The 20,248-nt window shown below is 34.5% G+C and overlaps 2 protein-coding genes across 4 annotated transcripts in view; one reads left to right on the top strand and one right to left on the bottom strand.

The window, feature by feature from the left end:
* tmem222b (transmembrane protein 222b) overlaps positions 1 to 12,414 on the bottom strand; it is a 71,448-nt gene extending 59,034 nt beyond the window's left edge. Inside the window, exons 1-3 of the mRNA XM_073931603.1 lie at positions 12,332 to 12,414; positions 5,673 to 5,831; positions 1,794 to 1,879 (exon numbers count right to left, since the gene is read on the bottom strand). The gene's annotated coding sequence lies outside the window, so the exon portion shown is untranslated. The remainder of the gene's footprint in view (positions 1 to 1,793; positions 1,880 to 5,672; positions 5,832 to 12,331) is intronic.
* A 19-nt stretch (positions 12,415 to 12,433) lies between these two features.
* On the top strand, positions 12,434 to 19,327 carry paqr7a (progestin and adipoQ receptor family member VII, a). Of its 3 annotated transcripts, XR_012394755.1 has the most exons (3): positions 12,434 to 12,508; positions 15,277 to 18,294; positions 18,450 to 19,327. XR_012394755.1 is itself a non-coding variant. In XM_005173773.5 (2 exons), the coding sequence occupies exon 2, from the start codon at positions 15,355 to 15,357 to the stop codon at positions 16,426 to 16,428; it is 1,074 nt and encodes a 357-aa protein (XP_005173830.1). In that variant the 5' UTR covers positions 12,434 to 12,508; positions 15,277 to 15,354; the 3' UTR covers positions 16,429 to 19,327. The 3 variants fall into 3 exon arrangements, 2 of the variants coding, with proteins under 2 accessions (XP_005173830.1, NP_001093530.1); XM_005173773.5 differs by having other exon boundaries at positions 15,277 to 19,327; NM_001100060.1 differs by lacking the exons at positions 12,434 to 12,508; positions 18,450 to 19,327 and having other exon boundaries at positions 15,355 to 16,428.
* The last annotated feature ends 921 nt before the right edge of the window (positions 19,328 to 20,248 follow it).

Here is a 20,248-nt window from a genome sequence, read left to right as displayed (position 1 = left end):
CCGCCTATCACATTGCAGCGACTCAATGCATTTAGTCATGTAGAAATGGTCAAGACGATCTGCTGCAGTTCAGATCGAGCATCAGAATGGGGAAGAAAGGTGATTTAAGTGACTTTAAACGTGGCATGGTTGTTGGTGCCAGACGGGCTGCTCTGAGTATTTCAGAATCTGCTGATGTACTGGGATTTTCCACGCACAAACATCTCTAAGGATCTCTAGGGTACAGATAATAAAAAAGTAAAAAAAGTCTAAAAAGTACAATATCCAGAGAGCGACAGTTCTGTGGGCACAAATGCCTTGTTAATGCCAAGGGTTGATCTGATAGAAAGGCAACAGAAACTGAAATAACGTTTTGTTACAACTGAACGGAGGTATGCAGAAGAGCATCTCTGCCTTGTATCAACAGTTCAGGCTGCTGGTGGTGGTGGTGTAATGGTGTGGGGGATATTTTCTTGGCACACTTTGGCCTTCTTAGTACCAATTAAGCATTGTGTCAATGCCACAGCCTACAACAGTATTGTTGCTGCCTATGTCCATCCCTTTATGACCACAATGAACCTATCTTCTAATGGCTACTTCCAGCAGGATAACCGGACTGGTAATCATCTCAGACTGGTTTCTTGAACATGACAATGAGTCCACTGTACTCAAATGCCCTTCCACAGTCATCAGATCTCAATCTAATAGAGCATCTTTAGGATGTGATGGAACAACAGATTAGATGAATGTGCAGCCAACAAATCTGCATGGACCAAAATCTCTGAGGAATATTTCCAGTTTCTTGTTAAATCTATGCCATAAAAGATTAAGGCAGTTCTGAATGCAAAAGGGGGTCCAACCAGTTACTAGTAAGGTGTACCTAATAAAGTGGCTGGTGAGTGATTATTCTATGAGTTTGTGTTATTAGTTTAATCGGTTGTTATTTGGGAAAAAAAAAAAAAAACATATTATACAATTACTCATCTTCCATTGAGTTTCTTCTGGTAGTTTGATGAATATCTGGTTAATGGCACCCACAGTATTGCTTTCTTTTTCTCTGTCAGCATTCTTCAAAATACGTTCTTTTGCATTCAACAGAATCTTATAAAAGTTTAAAACTACACCAGAGAGAGTAAAAGTAAGGTAATAGTCATTTTTGGGGTGAACTATACCTTTTAAATATCCTTTTTTTAAATTATTCTTTTGAAGATTTGTTCTTCCAGTAAACCTTTTTGATTGGTCAGATGGCTCAGTTTGTTGTGATTGTTCCCTTACAGTGTGTGCTAGAAACCAAATACTCATATTTGAATTTTAGCCACAGCACATGCATACATGGTCATAAGAACCGTTTCAATGTTATTGGTATTACCCAATCAAACCGAGTCAGAATCTTCATTTATTTAAAATGGATGAAAAGTAGATTTACTTTTGCAGCACAGAAAACAGCATCTTTTCAAAAATGTTGACAACTCAAAACAACTCTTTCATCTTTAAGACGTGATTTAGGCCTCAACTAAAGACTTGGAACTGTTAAAAAAGGAGGAGCTGTTCACTAGCAGCCAACGAATACATAAATGGACAGAAACAATAATTCAGCTAAACCGATAGGCTTGTACAGTATGAATTAAATTCACAGATGACTCGATTCAGACAGTTCAAAATCTGTTCTTTCTTTTGGGAGACAACTCCATTTAATAATCACTTTGATCTATGAAACTTTACACACCATTTACATTCATAAACGATTATACATTATACACCACGTAAGAGGTAATATCTGAAAAGACATAATAGGAAAAAGAAATCACACTAACATTGACGTAGACTTTCCATGTCGAGTTGCTCTTCGGGGTTGTCCATACTGTCTGTAAGGTTTAGATAATATTTTCAACTGCTTAATCTGAAATGCAATATAAAGCAGACAGAACAAATACATGGCTTGCATTAATTTCTGTAATCTCATTGTTAAATCCCCCCCAAAAGTGGAGAGGTATTAAAGAGATATATTACAGCACCTCTGGGTATTAAATGACTTGTACTCAGGTTATTTTCTGCATGGTTTAGAGGTTGGTAAAGAGATAATGAAAACACGCAGCTCATAATTATATAATTATTGCTGATTATTATCATTGCTGAATTCATTGCTTTTTTCTGTTTCTGACAAGAACAAAGCTCAACTGCTGTCTCCTCAGAAGACAGAAATGTACACCTCTTTTGACATTTAAATTTGACATAGAATGAAAAAAGGGATATAGCACAGTTCAATGATAAAAGTTCAGTACAGGGAAATGACATATGGTGAGCCCCAAACACCATTGTTTCTTGGTTATCATGTTAAAGACCACTGAAAAACAGGATAATCAGAACAAAACACTGACTTATTTTCTAAGCTCAACACAGTTAAATGTAAGACTTTTAAAGACATTTTAAGACCATTATGAATGAAATTTTAGACTTATACACGGCTAAATGTAAAGAATTTTTTCGATTATCTCAGTTAGAAAATATTTTCATTAGCCCTTTCAAAAAATATCAAAATTTAATACATTTAATAACACAATAATAATAATAATAATTTAGTTATTTTTAAATATACCCATTCACAAACCTTAAAACCCAAGAATAGAACATAACTGTCAATTCAGTTTACAAGAATAATAATTTAATAATAAAAAATATATAGGTCAGGTCAGTATCCTCAGCAGTAAATAAATGCTATTTTTAAATAAAAAGTTAAAGTTTTATTGAGATTGGAATTGTTTGTTGATTGTTAATGGCCAGAATGGGCAGCTATACATGAAGAAGGGAAAATAAAGACCCGTTAAAAAAGATTTAAGACCTACAACACAATATTACAGTAGATTGAAGACTTTTTAAGGCCTAAATTGTAGCTTTTGAGATTTTAGACATTTTAAGACTCTGCTTAAATATACCCTGACGTGGGACTTGGAGGTGAAACTGTTTCTTAAGATTATTTTTGCACCTACCCAAGCACATATCTTCTATATATATATATATATATATATATATATATATTAAGGGTGGAGCCGAACCCGAATACGGTATTCGGAAAGGCACGAATAGCGTGTTTTTACGAATACTTGATTCGAACAAATACTTGAAAAATTATTTGTATTCGGGAGCAAGAAAAACACTATATCAAAAAGCAGCGTCTCCTCGTGAGACCACAGTGCATGCCCGCGTGAGTGAGTGAGTGAGTGAGAGAGAGAGAGGGAGAGAGAGAGAGAGAGAGAGAGTGAGAGAGAGAGAGAGAGAGAGAGAGAGAGAGAGAGAGAGAGACACACGCTCAGTGCAAATCGCGCCAAAGCCCGAAACTGAAAGCAAGACGTGACTTTTAAGGGGTTGTTTCATATGGATTTATTAATCAATCTTACTGTTCAGTGATCGCAAACTGCCGTAGTTTATTAAAGACGCAAACCTCTCACTGCACGACAGCTGCACCTTCAGCAGACCTCCTCATTCCTGCAGCACGAGAGCTTTATGATTGTTTATGCGCGCCTAAAGTGGCGGATCTGTCCGGTAAAATATCTGACTGCGTGTCACCGCATCCCTAAGGACTGTTTGGCGAAATATTTGACTGCATGTCAATGCATAACAAACGACTGAAAGGATATAACTAGAGAACTCTCCACTGTGCTACTGGGTGAAAGCGTATGGCAAGCCGTTTTAGCATTTAAACCTTGTTCAGACTATCCATAAATATATTTAGAGATATCTCTAATTATATTTTGACTTGTCATAATTATAATTCGACTAGTCAGATTGGAAATATCTGCAAATATATTATGATAGACTAGTCATATTCCTCCATTGACTTCCATTGAAAAATATTTGCAGATATCTCTAAATAAACAAACAAACAAACTTTGTGTCTGTTTTGTGGCTGGCAGATGATAATAGCAGGGCTGTATCTTTTAGTATTATATAGAATACTTTTGTTCTGCCAGATTCCCCAGGCAGGGTTTTATTTAGATTTATTTAGTTAATATTAGTTTTTGGAATTCTGTGCATTGGAAAGAAGTTCTTTCAGAAGAAGAACAGTTTTTTGAAGTATTATTTGTTTTTATTCTGTCTATTCAGTGTCCTTTAACAAGAACGGTGGTGGTGGGTTTCATAATATTCACAATGGTATTTTATTAGTTGTAGGTTTAACCATGGATGAAATAATGGCTTCTATGTTATTTTCTTTTCAATGACATTTCTTGTCACATGTTCAAAAACAACAGCCAATAGTGCATATCTATAATTTATATAATTGGTATAATTAAACAATACTTTCACTATAACGTAAATTAGAAGTGTAATAGAAAAAATATATATTTTTGCGCCATTTTGAATTTTACTCGAATACAAATACAAATACAAATACTTTTCCCCCCTCAACAAATACAAATACAAATACAAATACCGGCTGCTCCGCACATCCCTAATATATATATATATATATATATGAGAGAACAGTTTACATGTGATGTATCAGTGCATGTTGTGTAACCAAAAAAAATTACAGTTGAAGCCAAAATTATTAGCTCCCCGTTAATTTTTTTTAACTTTTTTAAATATATAAAATATTTTAAAATATTTAACGATGTTTAACAGAGCAAGGAAATTTCCACAGTATGTCTGATAATATTTTTTTCTTCCAGAAGAAGTCTTAATTGTTTTATTTCGGCTAGAATAAAAGCAGTTTAATTTTTTAAACACCATTTTAAGGTAAAAAATGATTAGCCCCTTTAAGCAATTTTTTTGTTCAGTGGTCTACAGAACAAACCATCGTTAAACAATAACTTACCTAATTACCCTAACCTGCCTAGTTAACCTAATTAACCTAGTTAAGCCTTTAAATGTCACTTTAAGCTGTATAGAAGTGTATTGAAAAATATCTAGTCAAATATTATTTACTGTCATCATGGCAAACATAAAATGAATCAGTTGTTAGAAATGAATTATTAAAACTATTATGTTTAAGTGTGTGGAAAAAAATCTTCTCTCTGTTAAACAGAAATTAGGGAAAAAAATAAATAATAATATAATAATAATATTTTATAATATATATAATAATACAGGGGGCTAATAATTCTGACTTTAACTGTATACTAGCTCGGACTATTTAAACTGTTTTCTGTAAATGTGTGAGGGAAATAATGAAAATAACAATGTACAGTAAACAGTACAATTATTGGTGTGTTCATAATTAGGAAAATATGTTAAAATAATAAATAGTATGCATTACCAAGCCACAAAATGTAAGGTTTATTGAACAGCCAGAAATAACTGTAAGGAAATGATGCCAGAAGTAAGACACCCTAATATTTACAGAAAGTTGACATGAATACAATGTTGTTTATCGTGCTAATTCTGATGTAGCATTTCATAAGTGACACTTGTTAGATCTACTTCAGCATTACTCAGCAAACAACATTAAATGATGTAAGTTTTACAGCTGCTATATATTAACTATACAAAACTGTTACCAAGGGAGTACTTTTTCAAAAGGAATACTAATACATACAAAACCATAAATAGTAATTAATTTTAGTTACCAATAAACACCTTTTGAAAAGTTGCCCCAGTGACCGCGTTTGTACCTTTTTTCTAAGCAGGAGGAATGAACATCAGTTCAGTTCAAAGTCCCTTTTTAACCACACATAATTGCTTCTGGATCAGCTCACCTGATTCTCTCAATTTTGCAATAAGGGGTAACTAGTTCTGCAAACAACAGATTCAAGTCTGAAGATTTCTTCCCGGTGTCAATCTCTGTGATACGACTTGCTGGTGATCTCATAGATGAGGTGAGCAGTGTACAAATCAGATCTGTGGCTCCATCCAGCCTAAGTAGAAAGAAAAGAAAATATTTTTTTAACTGACGTCCAATTATGGGTATCTGTAAATACACACTAAATCCACTAGTCTTCTAGGTTGATCACCCGATCAAAACCAAACCAGGTTATTTTGAATGATGTTAATAATGGGATGCTGAAAACATCTAATTGGGAAGATCTTTATTTTTTTTTTCTCAAAAATTTAACTATAACTTTTGCTAAAATCTTTTGAAAAAAAAAAAAGATATTTTCATTGAACTTGTTACAGTCATGTATGAACTCGCACAAGAAAATGTGCAGTCTAGCCACTTGGGGAAGCTACAGCAGGAACAAAAAAAGAGAAGAAAAAAGTTTAACAATAAAACTTTTAGCGTTCAAAATTAACATCATTTTCTTTATTCAAGGGACCACTTCTGTATTGAAAGGTACTGTATGGCTACCATTGGTCAATCAAGTTTGAAACACTTTTAGACAAGGTTTAATGGAGGCCTGATCAGAATGCAACTGGTTGTGCATGTTCAAATCAGCATCCTAAAGATCTGCAAGACAAAAATTGGCCAGGGTAAACATATACCATTAAACCTTTTTCCACATTTCCAGGTTTCTCAGGCGTCATCGGGTAAGCTTAAAGTACAGTGAATCAGAGAGTACAACAAATATTTTTTTTTTACAATCCTATTTGCTTAACTAATAAAAAAAAACTCCTCAATGGTGTTATCAAGACTTTTAGAAAAAAATCTGTGTGAAACTCATAATGGCAGACAGAAGAGAGAGTAATGTCAGATTTACTTTCAGCCCGATAGACTGTGCATTACAGAAACACTAATTCATTACACTAATTAGAAGCAGTAATTCGTTTTTTGTAATTTGACGCAAAGATTATATAATACATACATACTGTATATAAATGTTCATACATTATTTTAATCAAAATATTAAAAACTTTCAAGGATTTAAGATTATGGTGACCGTTAAACGTCTTGTGAAAAGGCTCCATGGGCAAAAATGTATACAAATGCTCAAAACCCCAACATTAAAAAAAAAAAAAAAAACTCCAAGATGTATTAGCGCGCACAACATAACAACATAAGTGAGCAAAGTTCTATGGAGATTGTGTCATAGGTAGTGCCATATAACTGTATAAAGGTGAGAAACCGAACAAACTTTACAAATGTGAAAAAAAAAACTAATTTGCTGTTTAAAAAATTTTTTTTGAATTTCACTGACTGCTGCTTTTTTGTCGCATGCTGGCTGATACTGTATGTTCTTTTACGTGACACCTACTGGTGTGTGTTTCCAAAAACCATCGTTAGCCAACTAATGTTGCAAGTTCTGTCGTTACAAACACAGTTCGTTGATTGACATTTTGCATATTGCGATTCTCCAATAACTCAAATCCATGAAATAAAGAAAATTGTCAGAAATACAATATATTTATGTTATAATAGGCCTACTTGAATTGAATTAACGATTCCCTTATTATTAAAAAAGTATTTGCATGTTACTTTACCTAAAATGTATTCGGTCTTTTTGTTTATTTTGTAGATAACTAACCAACAAAAAATACATTAAAATAAAGATAAAAAGATAAAATAAAGATACAAAAAGATCATTTTTCCAACCAAATTAAACTTTATGAAGTAATCAAAAATTCAGTTTCAATGTTTCCAGTATCTATTGGTTTTTTGTTGTTGTTTTTTTTCAGTCTTATCAGGTAAGTAATTTAAAATGTGGACGAGGCAGTGGCGCAGTAGATAGTGCTGTCGCCTCAAAGCAAGAAGGTTGCTGGGTTGCTGGTTCGAACCTTGGCTCAGTTGGCGTTTCTGTGTGGAGTTTGCGTGTTTTCCTCCAGGTGTTCTGGTTTCCCCCACAGTCCAAAGACATGTGGTTACAGGTAAATTGGGTAGGCTAAATTGTCCGTAGTGTGTGAATGTGTGTGTGGATGTTTCCCAGAGATGGGTTGCGGCTGGAAGGGCATCCGCTGCACAAAAAATTGCTGGATAAATTGGCGGTTCATTCCGCTGTGGCGACCCCGGATTAATAAAGGGACTAAGCCGACAAGAAAATGAATGAATGAATAAATGAATTTAAAATGTAACTTTGTGAGTGGCTCTTTTTAAGAGATTGTCGCAGTTATTGCAGCTACTAAATCATATTGACAGGAGAATTAAACTGAATCAGAACTGAATCTATTCACTTCGAACTGAAGCGTTAGAAAACATTAAATAGGCTACGATAAGATGTGTGAATTCTAGTTTGCAACCTTAAAGAGCTCCACAGACTATTCAAATAAAATGGTCTATTGTTGCACAAAAGCGTGAGCATTTTAGTGACTTTTCCACATGCAACATTATGTATTGTAGATAGACTGTTAATGACGATACTACCATTTACGAACTACAGTAGCACCGGCAGTATTTTGGAGCCATGGTATCATGGTATCATTATTAGTTTTCTCCTTGGCCCTTATCGATAAAGGTCTGTGTGACCTTATTACCATTGCCAAACCAGATTACCCAGCTTTAGAATCTCATTAGTGCCTGATTTAATAGATTTGTCCATTTATATATTCATTTTATCAGAAGGAAATGTATGAAAATCTGTCATGATTATGGTGTCAAGGATTAATGTTGGGATCGAGCTTTTCCAAAATAGCAGAAGCTCACAGAAAAATGACAAAATGCCTGGATTCTGGATGATTTCACATTAACCCTGTTTAGCGCACTCAGTGGGCTATTACAAGACTTTTGAATGAATTTATTTTCATTCAGCTTAGTCTTTAATTTATATTAATTAATGAACATTCATTCATTAATTTTCCTTCAGCTTTGTCCCTTATTTGTCAAGAATTGCCACAGCTGAATGAACCGCCAACTATTCTGGCATATGTTTTACGCAGCGGATGCCATTCCAGCTGCAACTCAGTACTGAGAAACACTCATACACTCTCACATTCACACACACTCATACAAAAAACTCTCAGAAATAAAGGTATGAGAGCTGTCACTGGGGTGGTACATTTTCAAAATGTACACATTTGTACTTAAAGGGTCCATCTTGGTACCTCAAATGTATATATTAGATATTTTAAGAGGAACACTTTTGTTCTTTTTAGGTACCAATAGGTACCCTTGAAATATTAAAATGGACCTTTTGAAAAAGTACCAACCTAGTGACAGCTCTCCTACCTTAATTTTTGAGAGTGTACGGCCAATTTTGCTTATCCAATTCACCTATACTGCGTGTCTGGGAAAGCAGAGCACCCTTAAGCTTAAGGGAATATGTGAAGAACAGGCAAACTCCACACAGAAACGCCTACTGGTCCAGCCAGGACTCGAACCAGCAACCTTCTTGTTATGAGGCAACAATTCAAACCACTATGTGCCACCCAACTTTTATATTGTAATCACAGTCATTGAAGTTACCATAGTTCTTGTGGTTAAAGGGTTAACAGTCACACCAGCAGTTATGTTTTGGTCACATCTTCTGATAAATTTATGCCTGCTTATTTTAATCATATGCGAGGTTTGGTTCCTATATAAAAGTTCCTTTAAGAAGGTATCAGAAACGGCTTAAATTGAATCAACGCATGGCTTGTTGCCCATCACATAAATAGTGTTTAAGATTGTTTAAAGGACTCTCCAGCTCCAGTAATTTTTTGAAAAACAAATCTAAGAGCTGTTTTAGGTTCAGTTTGTTGTCATGTAATGCATTCACTTCACATGAGCACAAAATCAATGTGTTTATTGTGTTTAGCTGTGTGCCCACTTCAAAACAATCTTTCTCATGCTCTGCTGATTTGCCAGGAACAGATATTTACAAATTTACCATATTTGACTCATAGGCCTATAGCTTCAATAATATGTAATTCTGTTAATAATTGTACACCCTCATGTTTTTCCACACCCCCGAGACTTTCGTTCATCTTCGAAACACAAATTAAGACATTTTAGATGAAATCCAAAAGTAAAAGAAACAAAACAAGCTTGTGTCAGTGCGTGTGCGATCCCTGTTATTAAATAATATACAATACAAAAAATACATCCTGTAACATGTAAATTAGACGATTCATTCATTTTCATTTCGGCTTAGTCCCTTTATTTTCCTGGGGTTGCAACTGTAGAATAAACTTCCAAATTATCCAGCATATTTTTTACACAGCGGATGCCATTCCAGCCGCAACCCATCACTGGCAAACACCCACACATTCTCATTCACACACATACACTATGGACAATTTAGCCAACCCAATTCACCTGTACCGCATGTCTTTGGACTTGTGGGGAAAACCGAGCACCTGGAGGAAACCCATGCGAACACGGGGAGAACATGCAAACAGAAATGCCAACTGACCCAGCCGAGGCTTCAACCAGTGACCTTCTTGCTGTGAGGTGAAAGCGATACCCACTTCGCCACCGCATTGCCCCTAATTTAGAACAAATGAATGATATTTACAAATAAATCAATAATTACAGACAGTCCATATCAACCTTATTCATCACCAGGAATAATGTATCATTTCTGAAACAACCCTTTCTACCACCAACAACATATTGACCACAAATGCACCTTAATGTCACACTTGTTCAGCGTATGATTCAAACTCACAAACAACAATTAGCCTTTTTTAGAATAGATGTATAAAAATCTGAACAACTTAATCAGACTTTTCACATCATGACAGTCATTACATGATCATAAACTTTATATCAGTCAATGCATTGCTGTATCAACTAATTATTTTTTTTTGAAGATCATGATTTGAAGTCAATATTGCACATATAAAACACTGACTATATTTTAAGGGGCCTAAAGTTGCTACAATATTACAGGTAAAATGTTAGAACTGAAAGATTTCAGTCAAATGAGGCACATTTGTGACAAAACATTATTTAAATGTTTATATTTTTGGTTTGGTGAATGTTTAGGAAACATTTTCCATGCTCATTATGAAAACATTATGGATGACTAATGTTTTTACCTAATAAAAATGAGGGCATTTCGGTTGAGCAGTGGGCAGCACAACTGCCTCACAGAAAGAAGGTTGCTGGTTCGAGCCTTGGTTGGGTCAGTGAGCATTTCTGTGTGGAGTTGACATGTTCTCACTGTGTTCGCATGGGTTTCCTGCGGGTTCTCCAGTTTCCCCCATAGAGACATGCGATAGAGGTGAATTGGGCAAGCTAAATTGGCTGTAGTGTATGAGTGTGTATGTATATTATAATCATATTTAACCCCAGGTGTTTTTTTACACATGTTTTATTTCTCTTTGCTATTTGAGCTTATTAGAACCTCATAAGGATAAAAACCTAAGTATCATCTTTTGATATCATGTACTTTTAGAGAAAAATTATGTCCATTTACATGGATTTGTGGTCTGAATTTACATAAAATATTTTTTTCTGACTATTTAATGCATATCAACATGGAAAATTTTAAACACGTTCTGACTATCATTTTGGACAGTTGAAAATAGTGTTTGGGACATTTCATATGCTGCCAAACAGTCCATTTTGTATGGATTTAGGGATGTGTGTATGGATGTTTCCCAGTATGGATGGGTTGCAGCTGGAAGGGCATCCACTGTGCAAAACATATGCTGGATATGTTGGCAGGTCATAATCCCCTTACAAAAATAGCCTACAGGAATCCAGATTAATAAAGGAACTAAACCGAAAAGAAAATGTACCATGGTTTTACCCATAGACTGTAAATTAAAATTAAAAATGTTAATTTTACCACAAAAAAAAAAAACTCACACAATTACAAAAAACACGTAGCCTATTTTGCCATACTACCAAAAAAAAAGTTTGCCTTAATTTAACCATGGCAAGACTGTTTACAGCTGCTGTTCACTCAGCGTTTTATTTGCAGAACATGTGTAATAGTCGATATAATAAAACTATTTTATTACAATAAACCCACAAATCAATCAACAGTACATTAAAAAAAAACGTCAAACATTCGCAAAAATAATCGATAATATAAAAACGCGGATTTTTTTTTTAATTGTAACATCCATTTAAGGGAATCTCTACGTTACATTGCCATATATGTTCAGAACATTCACAGCTGTGTAAGTGTGAGAAGGAGATTTCTGCAAATAAATACTACATAAAACAACAAACAGATCAGCAGACAACTTACATGAAGAACGTTGAACTTTTACATATAAAAGGCTTTATGAATTATATATTTTGAGACAAGCAAATAAGCTAATATAAACAAATCTCTTTGAGGGAACTATTTGCCAGAACGTTAACGCCAACATGTTGAAAACGTTCTTAGCCTGGCGGAAGGTGATTTATACTAAGAGCACAAAAACCCGAATAACGCCTCTAAATTAAGATTATAGTTATTATATGTCATGCATGCTAACCTAGCTAGAAACGACAATCGAGGCTAACAATCGTATTTGGCATTTCTAATTATCGTCTTTGTTTGCTTTATTTTCTTTGTGAACCTTATTAAGCATTAGTATCGAAACAAAAGTAGGCTACCAGCGAAATTACCTCTGCAACACGACGATACGCTGAAGTTCTTCGACAGCTTTCTTATCGCATCCTTCAAGAGGCGTGACTACAGAAAAACAGTCGAGGGAGAAAACAATCGTCACAGAGTATCCAGTTTCAACTCGGAACTAACTTAACGTTACTGTGGCTGTCAGATTTGAGGAGCTCGCCACACAGGTATAAACGAGCTTTTTCATATTGTGGTTAGATATAGAAACTATAGCAAGTGGTGCATCTTTTACACTGTTATGACATCTGATGATGAGCTCTTGTTTGAGCCAATTTGGCTCTTTATTTGACTGTAATTTAGGATATTGAAAGTCAATTATGTAACGCCGCTTGTTACAGCACTATCAGCCGTTTACACATGAATTAAGGATTAATATGTTTTTTATTACAAAAGTTTTTTTTTTATAGAACTCCATATGATTTCCATCAGTACTGAAACTTTATTAACCACCTCTTGTGTGTCTCTAGATTAACATGTTTTTTATTACAAAAGTTTTTTATAGAACTCCATATGATTTCCATCAGTACTGAAACGTTATTAACCACCTCTTGTGTGTCTCTAGAGTCATGCCATGTTTCATATACTTGTTTCATATCTTGCAGTAAAGTGCATAATAATCCATTAATGCAAACTTAAAGTTTTGAAGTCCATTTTGTGATTTTTCTCAGCAAAAAGCGAAGAGCTGCAAAAGTCACTGGGTGTAATAACAATACCATTCATAAAGTGCATTAAGTATTGTGAACTCGCATATCAAAAGTTCGTTGTTAGCTTAAGATACCTAATGTGTAACAAAAATGACAGAATGACTGTATTTTAGTAATATATTAAAGGGATATTTCACCCAAAACTGACAAATGTTGTCATTTAGTTATTGGACCTTTTCACATTTTCTTAATATCTTCTTTTATGACATAAATATAAATGTATGAAACCATATAAGTGTGTGTAAGTGATGAGTAAATCTTCATTATTGGGTTAGCTATCTCTTTAAATCATACATATTTTTTCTCCATTGAAAAGATCAGAAAAAATATTCAAAATTAACTATTTAGAAATAGTTCACAATCTGGCTGCATGCGGCGTAGTGGGTAGCACAATCACCTCACAGCAAGAAGGTGGCTGGTTTAAGCCTCGGCTGGTTAAGCGTTTCTGTCATGTTGGCATTTGTTTACTCCGGGTGCTCCGGTTTTCCCCACAAGTCCAAAGACATGTGGTGTAGGTGAATTGGGTAAACTAAATTGGCCATAGTGTAAGAGTGTGTGTGTAAATGAGAATGTATGGGTGTTTCCCTGTACAGGGTTGCGGCTAGTAGGGCATCCACTATGAAAAACATATGACAGAATAGTTGGCAGTGCATTCCACTGTGGTGACCCCTGATAAATAAGGTATTAGGCTGAAGTAAAATGAGTGAATGAAATATTTGGTGGTCATTTAAACAAAGTATAACTTCTTTGTAAAAAAAAAAAAAAGATTCACTATAGCCCTGTTAACACAGTGTTGGGTAAAAAGTAATATATTACAATTTTTTGTCTACTTTATCTCTTTAAAAAAAGTACCAAAAAAAAGCAAATTACAATGAAATAATAAAGCACGTATATTTTCACATTGGGTCCTTAAAAAGTAACTAACACATGTAGTTTGGTTTTTTGTTTTTTTTTAAGTGACTAAAGTGACTTGAAGTGATTGTAATATATTACTTTTTTCCCCAACACTGGTTAACACCAGGTATTAGAACAGAGATGGGCAAACTTGATCCTCGAGGGGAGAGTTTTGTTCCAACACTAGTCAAAAACAACTGAACAAACTAATCAGTGTCTTCAAGATCACTAGAAATCTATAAGCAGGTGTGTTTGATTAGAGTTGGAGCTAAACTGTGCAGGACACCGGCCCTCCAGGATCGAGTTGCCCACCCCTGTATTAGAATGTTGTTGTTGTTGTTTTTTCACATTTACACCTGTCCACTTTTAAATACGTTTTGGATTCCTTAAAAGGATTTCTCTCCGATGGCAAAGTTTAAGTTCTGTCTGGCTAGTATGCTTCAACAAAATGTCCTGTAATGTTTTTAGCTCACTTTAGGCGAATAATTGAATATTTTTTTAGCCACTGAACATTTAGACCTACAAAACAGTCAAATCAATTGTGTTTATAAAGGAAAAGTTCATCCAAAAATGTCCTCACTATTTACTCACACTCATGTAGTTTTAAACTTATTAATTCCTTTCTTCTGCTGAACACACAAAATGATATTCTGAAGGATGTTTCAAACCAGCAACCGTTGGCAATCATATTTAACCTCTTAAGCCCCAAGGTGTTTTTTACATGCATTTTTTAATTCTCTTTGCTATTTGGGCTTATTGGAACCTAATTAGAATAAAAACCTGAGTATCATCTTTTGATATGATGTACTTTTAGAGAAAAATGATTTCCATATATGTGGACTCGTGGTCCGAATTTACATAAAACACTTTTTCCTGACTGTTTTATAATGCAAATTTAACATAGAAAAAAAAATTGGACATTTTTTGACTGTCATTTTAGACAGTTAAAAATAGTGTTTGGGACATCTCATATGCTGCCAAACAGTTGCATGATGACACTGTCTGTCTGTAACAAAATATAAACATTCAAAGTATTTTAAATATTAAGAGCTAAAATTTGCTGTCCACGTATGTGGCCACTAAGCCCTAGGAGGTTAAAACAAAAAATACAGAAGTCAATGGCTGCTTTTTTTTTTTTTTTTTGCAACATTCTTTAGTCTTTTGTGTTCAACAAAATAAAGAAAATCAAACAGATTTGGACAAGTGGAAAATAATAATATATAATTTTAGCTTTCAGCTCCTGTTTACTGTCATCTAATTGTAACCAGATCCACAAATCTTAACACCAGATGTAAACAAATCCTAACTCACATATGACATTTTTATTGATTTCCCAGACATACAAGCCTGTCCTCAGTTTAGGCCTGGATTAACTTGCATGCAAACTTCAAGAGATCACCGTGACTACAAAATTTATGAAAAAGATTGGCCGGTTATTCTTTAACCTGCAGAAGATGATGCAAATTCCTCAGATGCTCTCCGAGACCATATCATCAATGCCCAAGACCTTGAGCGACAAAGAGGCACCTTGTTTTTTCCGCAAACACTACATTCACTCTGGCTACCGCGCAGTCCACCAGAAGTGGCGCTACTACTTCCTGTCGCTCTTCCAATGGCACAACGAATCCATAAATGTTTGGACGCACCTACTGGGAGCACTAGTGGTGCTTTTGAGAGCTGTCCAATTAGCTGAGACTGTAGATTTCATAAATGATGCTCATTCCTGGCCACTTCTTATCCTTCTCTTGACATCAATGGCTTACATGGGTTTTAGCACTGTGGCTCACCTGTTGGCAGCCAAATCAGTGTTCCACCATTATGCTTTTTTTTTCCTCGATTATGTTGGTGTTGCGCTGTATCAATACGGAAGCGCAGTGGTGCACTACTACTATGCTATTGAGGAAAGTTGGCATGAAAGCGTGCGAGGATGTTTCATGCCTATTGCTAGCTTTTTGTGTTGTCTGTCTTGCTTCGGCTGCTGTTATGGGACGTATTGCAATTACACCCATCATCCATGGGTACGTAAAGTAGGCCAAATAGTTCCTTCAGCCTTAGCATATGAATGGGACACCAGTCCTGTGTTCCATCGTTTGGTCATCTGGTATCCGTTCTGGGTGACAGGAGATTTCAGAAGCAGTCCTGCTCTGCTTTTTCACTTTGGCCAGGTGGCATTCTTTCTGTCCAGCGCGTTTTTCTTCACTCATCCTATTCCCCAGAGCTGGTTTCCGGGTCACTGTGACTTTTTAGGTCAGGGTCATCAAGTATTTCACGTTCTGATATTTTTATGTACAGTCTGCCAGATTCAAGCTTCATATTTGGACTACCTCAACCGCAGAGACGTCTACGTGACTCTGCATACCAACGGAGAGGCATCCTTCTTCGTCTTGCTGTTTATTTTGACCCTTGTCATGTCTACTCTAATAGCTTTTTATATACTTGCAAAAGTAAAAAGAGCAGTCAGCAATACCGAAAAGCAAAGGAAAGAGTAATATATTCAGCAGTGCAATGATGGATGATCAACCTTTGGTCACTGAGTGTTACAGTTGTGGGCATTTAGGTTTATTTAGGACCACGTAGTCTTTAGATAACAGTGATTCTGCATGTTTCTAGATCAATAATCTTGTTGGTCTTGGAATAACATTCCTATCAACGATTCAGTTACAGTGTTATGGTTAGGGATCAGGTTATAGCGATATTGTTTTACAGACATGCTGTTAAAGCACTGAACTTTGAGCATATTCTTAGTATTCAAACTGGTCATCGTCTTTGCTATTACTATTCTTGAAAGTATTTTGAATTCAGGGCTTTTGTTTAAAGGGATAGTTTATTGGAAAGAGAACTTTTTTTTTTTTTTCATTCTGTTGTAAACCTGCACTCAAAAAAGTAACCCATTGGAGGAACTCAATATAATTGAGGGCAGAATTTCCTCAATCCTCAATCAGGATCTAATAAATTTGTTTACCCCCAACTAAAAATTAGTTACACAATTAAATGCAACTGAGTTTGTCCAACATGATTTCATCACATAAAAGTTTAAATAATTTGTATTTTGATTTAATTTAACCTCAAAGTCTGATAATATCATGTATGTCTATTATGTGTCGTACATTTCAAAGTGTCTTAGTTTTATTTGAAGTTATCCTAAATGAACTAAGAGCTATTTCAAAGCATATTTCATGAGTTACGTATATTGAGACTAATCTCGGAACTAAATTTAGGATAGTTATTGCTCATTGAGCAAAGCAACAAACTGAAGTGTTTATTAACTTTAAACACTTAGGATTACTTTTATTGTCAACATTTCCCTCACTTAATTCAATTCCAAGCAAAGCATGCTAGGAATTACAAATCCCTTAACTAGTTGGACCAACACAATTCCTTCATAAAACAAATAAGACTTTCACCTGAAGAAAAAATATTAAATGTTAAACATGATTTATTAAATATTTAAAATAAAATGTAAAAAAATCAAAGGGGGGCTAATAATTTTGGCTTCAGCAGTATATGGTTTTAAGAATGTTGGTGATCAAATAATTGTGGTGACCACTCATTTTCCACAAAAGAAAGCTTTCATAGAGTTTCAGCTTAACATGAGGGTAAGAAAATAATTACAGAAAAAAAATAATCATTTATTGTCTTATTTTTTGAGAAATTGTCACCAGCCAGTAAACTATAATGCAGCCAACATGCAGTATTAAAAAAAGTAATAAGATGTAAATTATTATTATTTTCTTAACAAAAATGAATGACTATACACTGTAAATGAATGACAACACACGGTTAAAATTTAAGTGGAATTAATTTAAACTTAAGCTTAAATTACATTACACTGACTTAAAACAGCTTGCATAACTTAAATATTTAAGTTTCTTTTGTTTAATACTTAATGATTCACGTTTTGTCATTGGACTTTGTTAGGATCGGACTATATTTGGCTTAGATATCCACGTATCTGAGGTATCTTACGCTATCTGAGGGTGCACAAAATGCGCAATATTAATTTAAAATAAGCCTTTTTTTAAATATATATATTTATGGTTAGAAATGTAAAAATATCTTTATGGAATATTATCTGATAATATTCCAGTGATTTTTTGCATTAAAAAATCTATAATTTGGATTCAAACAATGTTCAGGCTCACATCATTTTTAAAGTGTAGTTTTTACCATGACTTACAAAAACAGCCACTAATGCCATTCGGTGTAACAATGGTTTAAGGCATGTTTAAAACAAGAATTATCTAATGATGTATTAAAATGTACCATGTATTAAAAGTGTATCACTTTGAATCTCTAATAATAGAATTAATTGTCATTTTAAATCATTATGTTTTAAGCCGGTGTTTCTCAACCACGTTCCTGGAGGACCATCATCACTGCATGTTTTGTATGTCTCCTTTGTCCGTCACACCCATTAACAGGTCTTTGAGTCTCTAATGAGCTGATGATCTGAATCAGGTGTGTTTGGTTAAGGAGACATGGAAAATATGCAGAGCTGGTGGTCCTCCAGGAACGTGGTTGAGAAACACTGTTTTAAGAAAGTAGGTTTCACAAATATTTAACAAAATAATCTCAATAATTTCAAAGAGAAAGACATTCTGAAACTGTAGACACTTGCAAATTAATATGATTCTGTGTATATAAAATCACTATTATTTGTTATTTGATTATTTCTATAGAATATTGATGTACTTTTACTTGTGTCAATTACAAAATGTCAATTCTAAATTGAAGATTTGGTAAATGCTGAAATGAACACAACATTCATCAAATTGGTTATCAGGCAGTGTAAAAAATGATAACTTATTTAAATTTCTGTATCTCTGTCCTTGAACCTCATTGATTTGGATCATGCGTATCTATAGGAGATAACAAACAGGAGCACAGTATTGTGGAGATTATACTTTGAATGACCAGTACACTGATTTTCTTTATTGCACTTATCTGTTGTATTATATTATTGCACTTAACTAGAACAAACCAGTGCTTGTACAGTATAAGCTTCTTTTCTTTTTCAGGATAGTACAGGGAAATGCAATACAGAAACACATTTATGCGTTTAACATGTCAGCATTTCTAATCGTTTCCAAATATCCTCCTTGGTGTTGCTCTGCTTATGCTTATGTAAAAGGGCGACACCGCAAGTGAGTTTCCCAATTGGGATTCTAAATTGAAGCACTGATATAATATTATGAGTAGTGCCTACAGCTGCAAAGAAAAGAAAACATGAACATACAAATGTTTTAAAAAATAATTGAATTACTGGGGAATCCCTGCACTTTTAGAAAAGCCCAATGTGATATTGTTAAAATAATGTATTTCTTCACAGTTGCTTTACACAATGTTGGGTTAGTTTACATCAAAAATAAAATTCATTGTTTTCACACACCTCTTCTTTCTTTCTTTTTTGAACCCAAAAAGTATACATTTTAATGGCAAACAAAAACTCTTTCATTATTTTCTCTCTTTTTACTTGGACTGTTTTTGTTTTTGCAAATTACACAGTATTTAACTGTAATGAGAACTGTTTTACTGTAGGACTGTTATGCAGTATGTTACAGTACTTAAAGTTGCAAGTTGCAAACTTACTGTATATTTTATATAGAGCAAGTTAAATGGCAGTGTAAATACAGTATTTTTGCTGTAATTGGTTTATAGTAATTTACTGGAAAACTGCTGCCAGTAACCCAGCAGGCACAGGACATCAACATGATGTCAGATTGACAACCCCAACGTCGTGGGGATGTTGCATTTTGTTTGGAAATGAAAATCAGGTTAACCCAACGTCAGGCTGACGTTAATGTCCAACATTGCTTTTTGGTTACTTTCCAATGCAACCTAACAACAAAATACGTCTAATAATGTTACAGCTTGACGTTGTGTGGACATTCTCAATATGACGTCTGGCAGATGTTGGATTTTGGTTGTCATACCTTAGAAATAAACGCCAATATTTGATGTCAGTATGATATTGTGTTAAGATGTTGGCTCGACGTCAGGTGTTGGACGACTTTGTTCACTTTCCAACCCAACCTAAAAACAGCAAATTATCAACGTCTAATGATGTTACAACTTGACATTGTGTGGACATTTCCAATATGACATCTATCAGACGTTGGATTTTGGTTGCCATACCTGAAAAATAGACGCCTGTATTTGATGTCAATGTGATTGTGGTTTAAGATGTTGGCTCGACATCAGATATTGGACGACTTTTGGTCAATTTCCAACATAACATAAAATCAACCAAATATCAATGTCATTTGACGTCATCACTGGACGTCAATATAACATTGTCCTTAGATGTCG

The sequence above is a fragment of the Danio rerio genome, chromosome 19 (assembly GCF_049306965.1).
Source record: "Danio rerio strain Tuebingen ecotype United States chromosome 19, GRCz12tu, whole genome shotgun sequence".
NCBI lineage: Eukaryota > Metazoa > Chordata > Actinopteri > Cypriniformes > Danionidae > Danio > Danio rerio.
The sequence above is the reverse complement of the archived record's forward strand: the minus strand, read 5'-3'. Positions and strand labels throughout refer to the sequence as shown.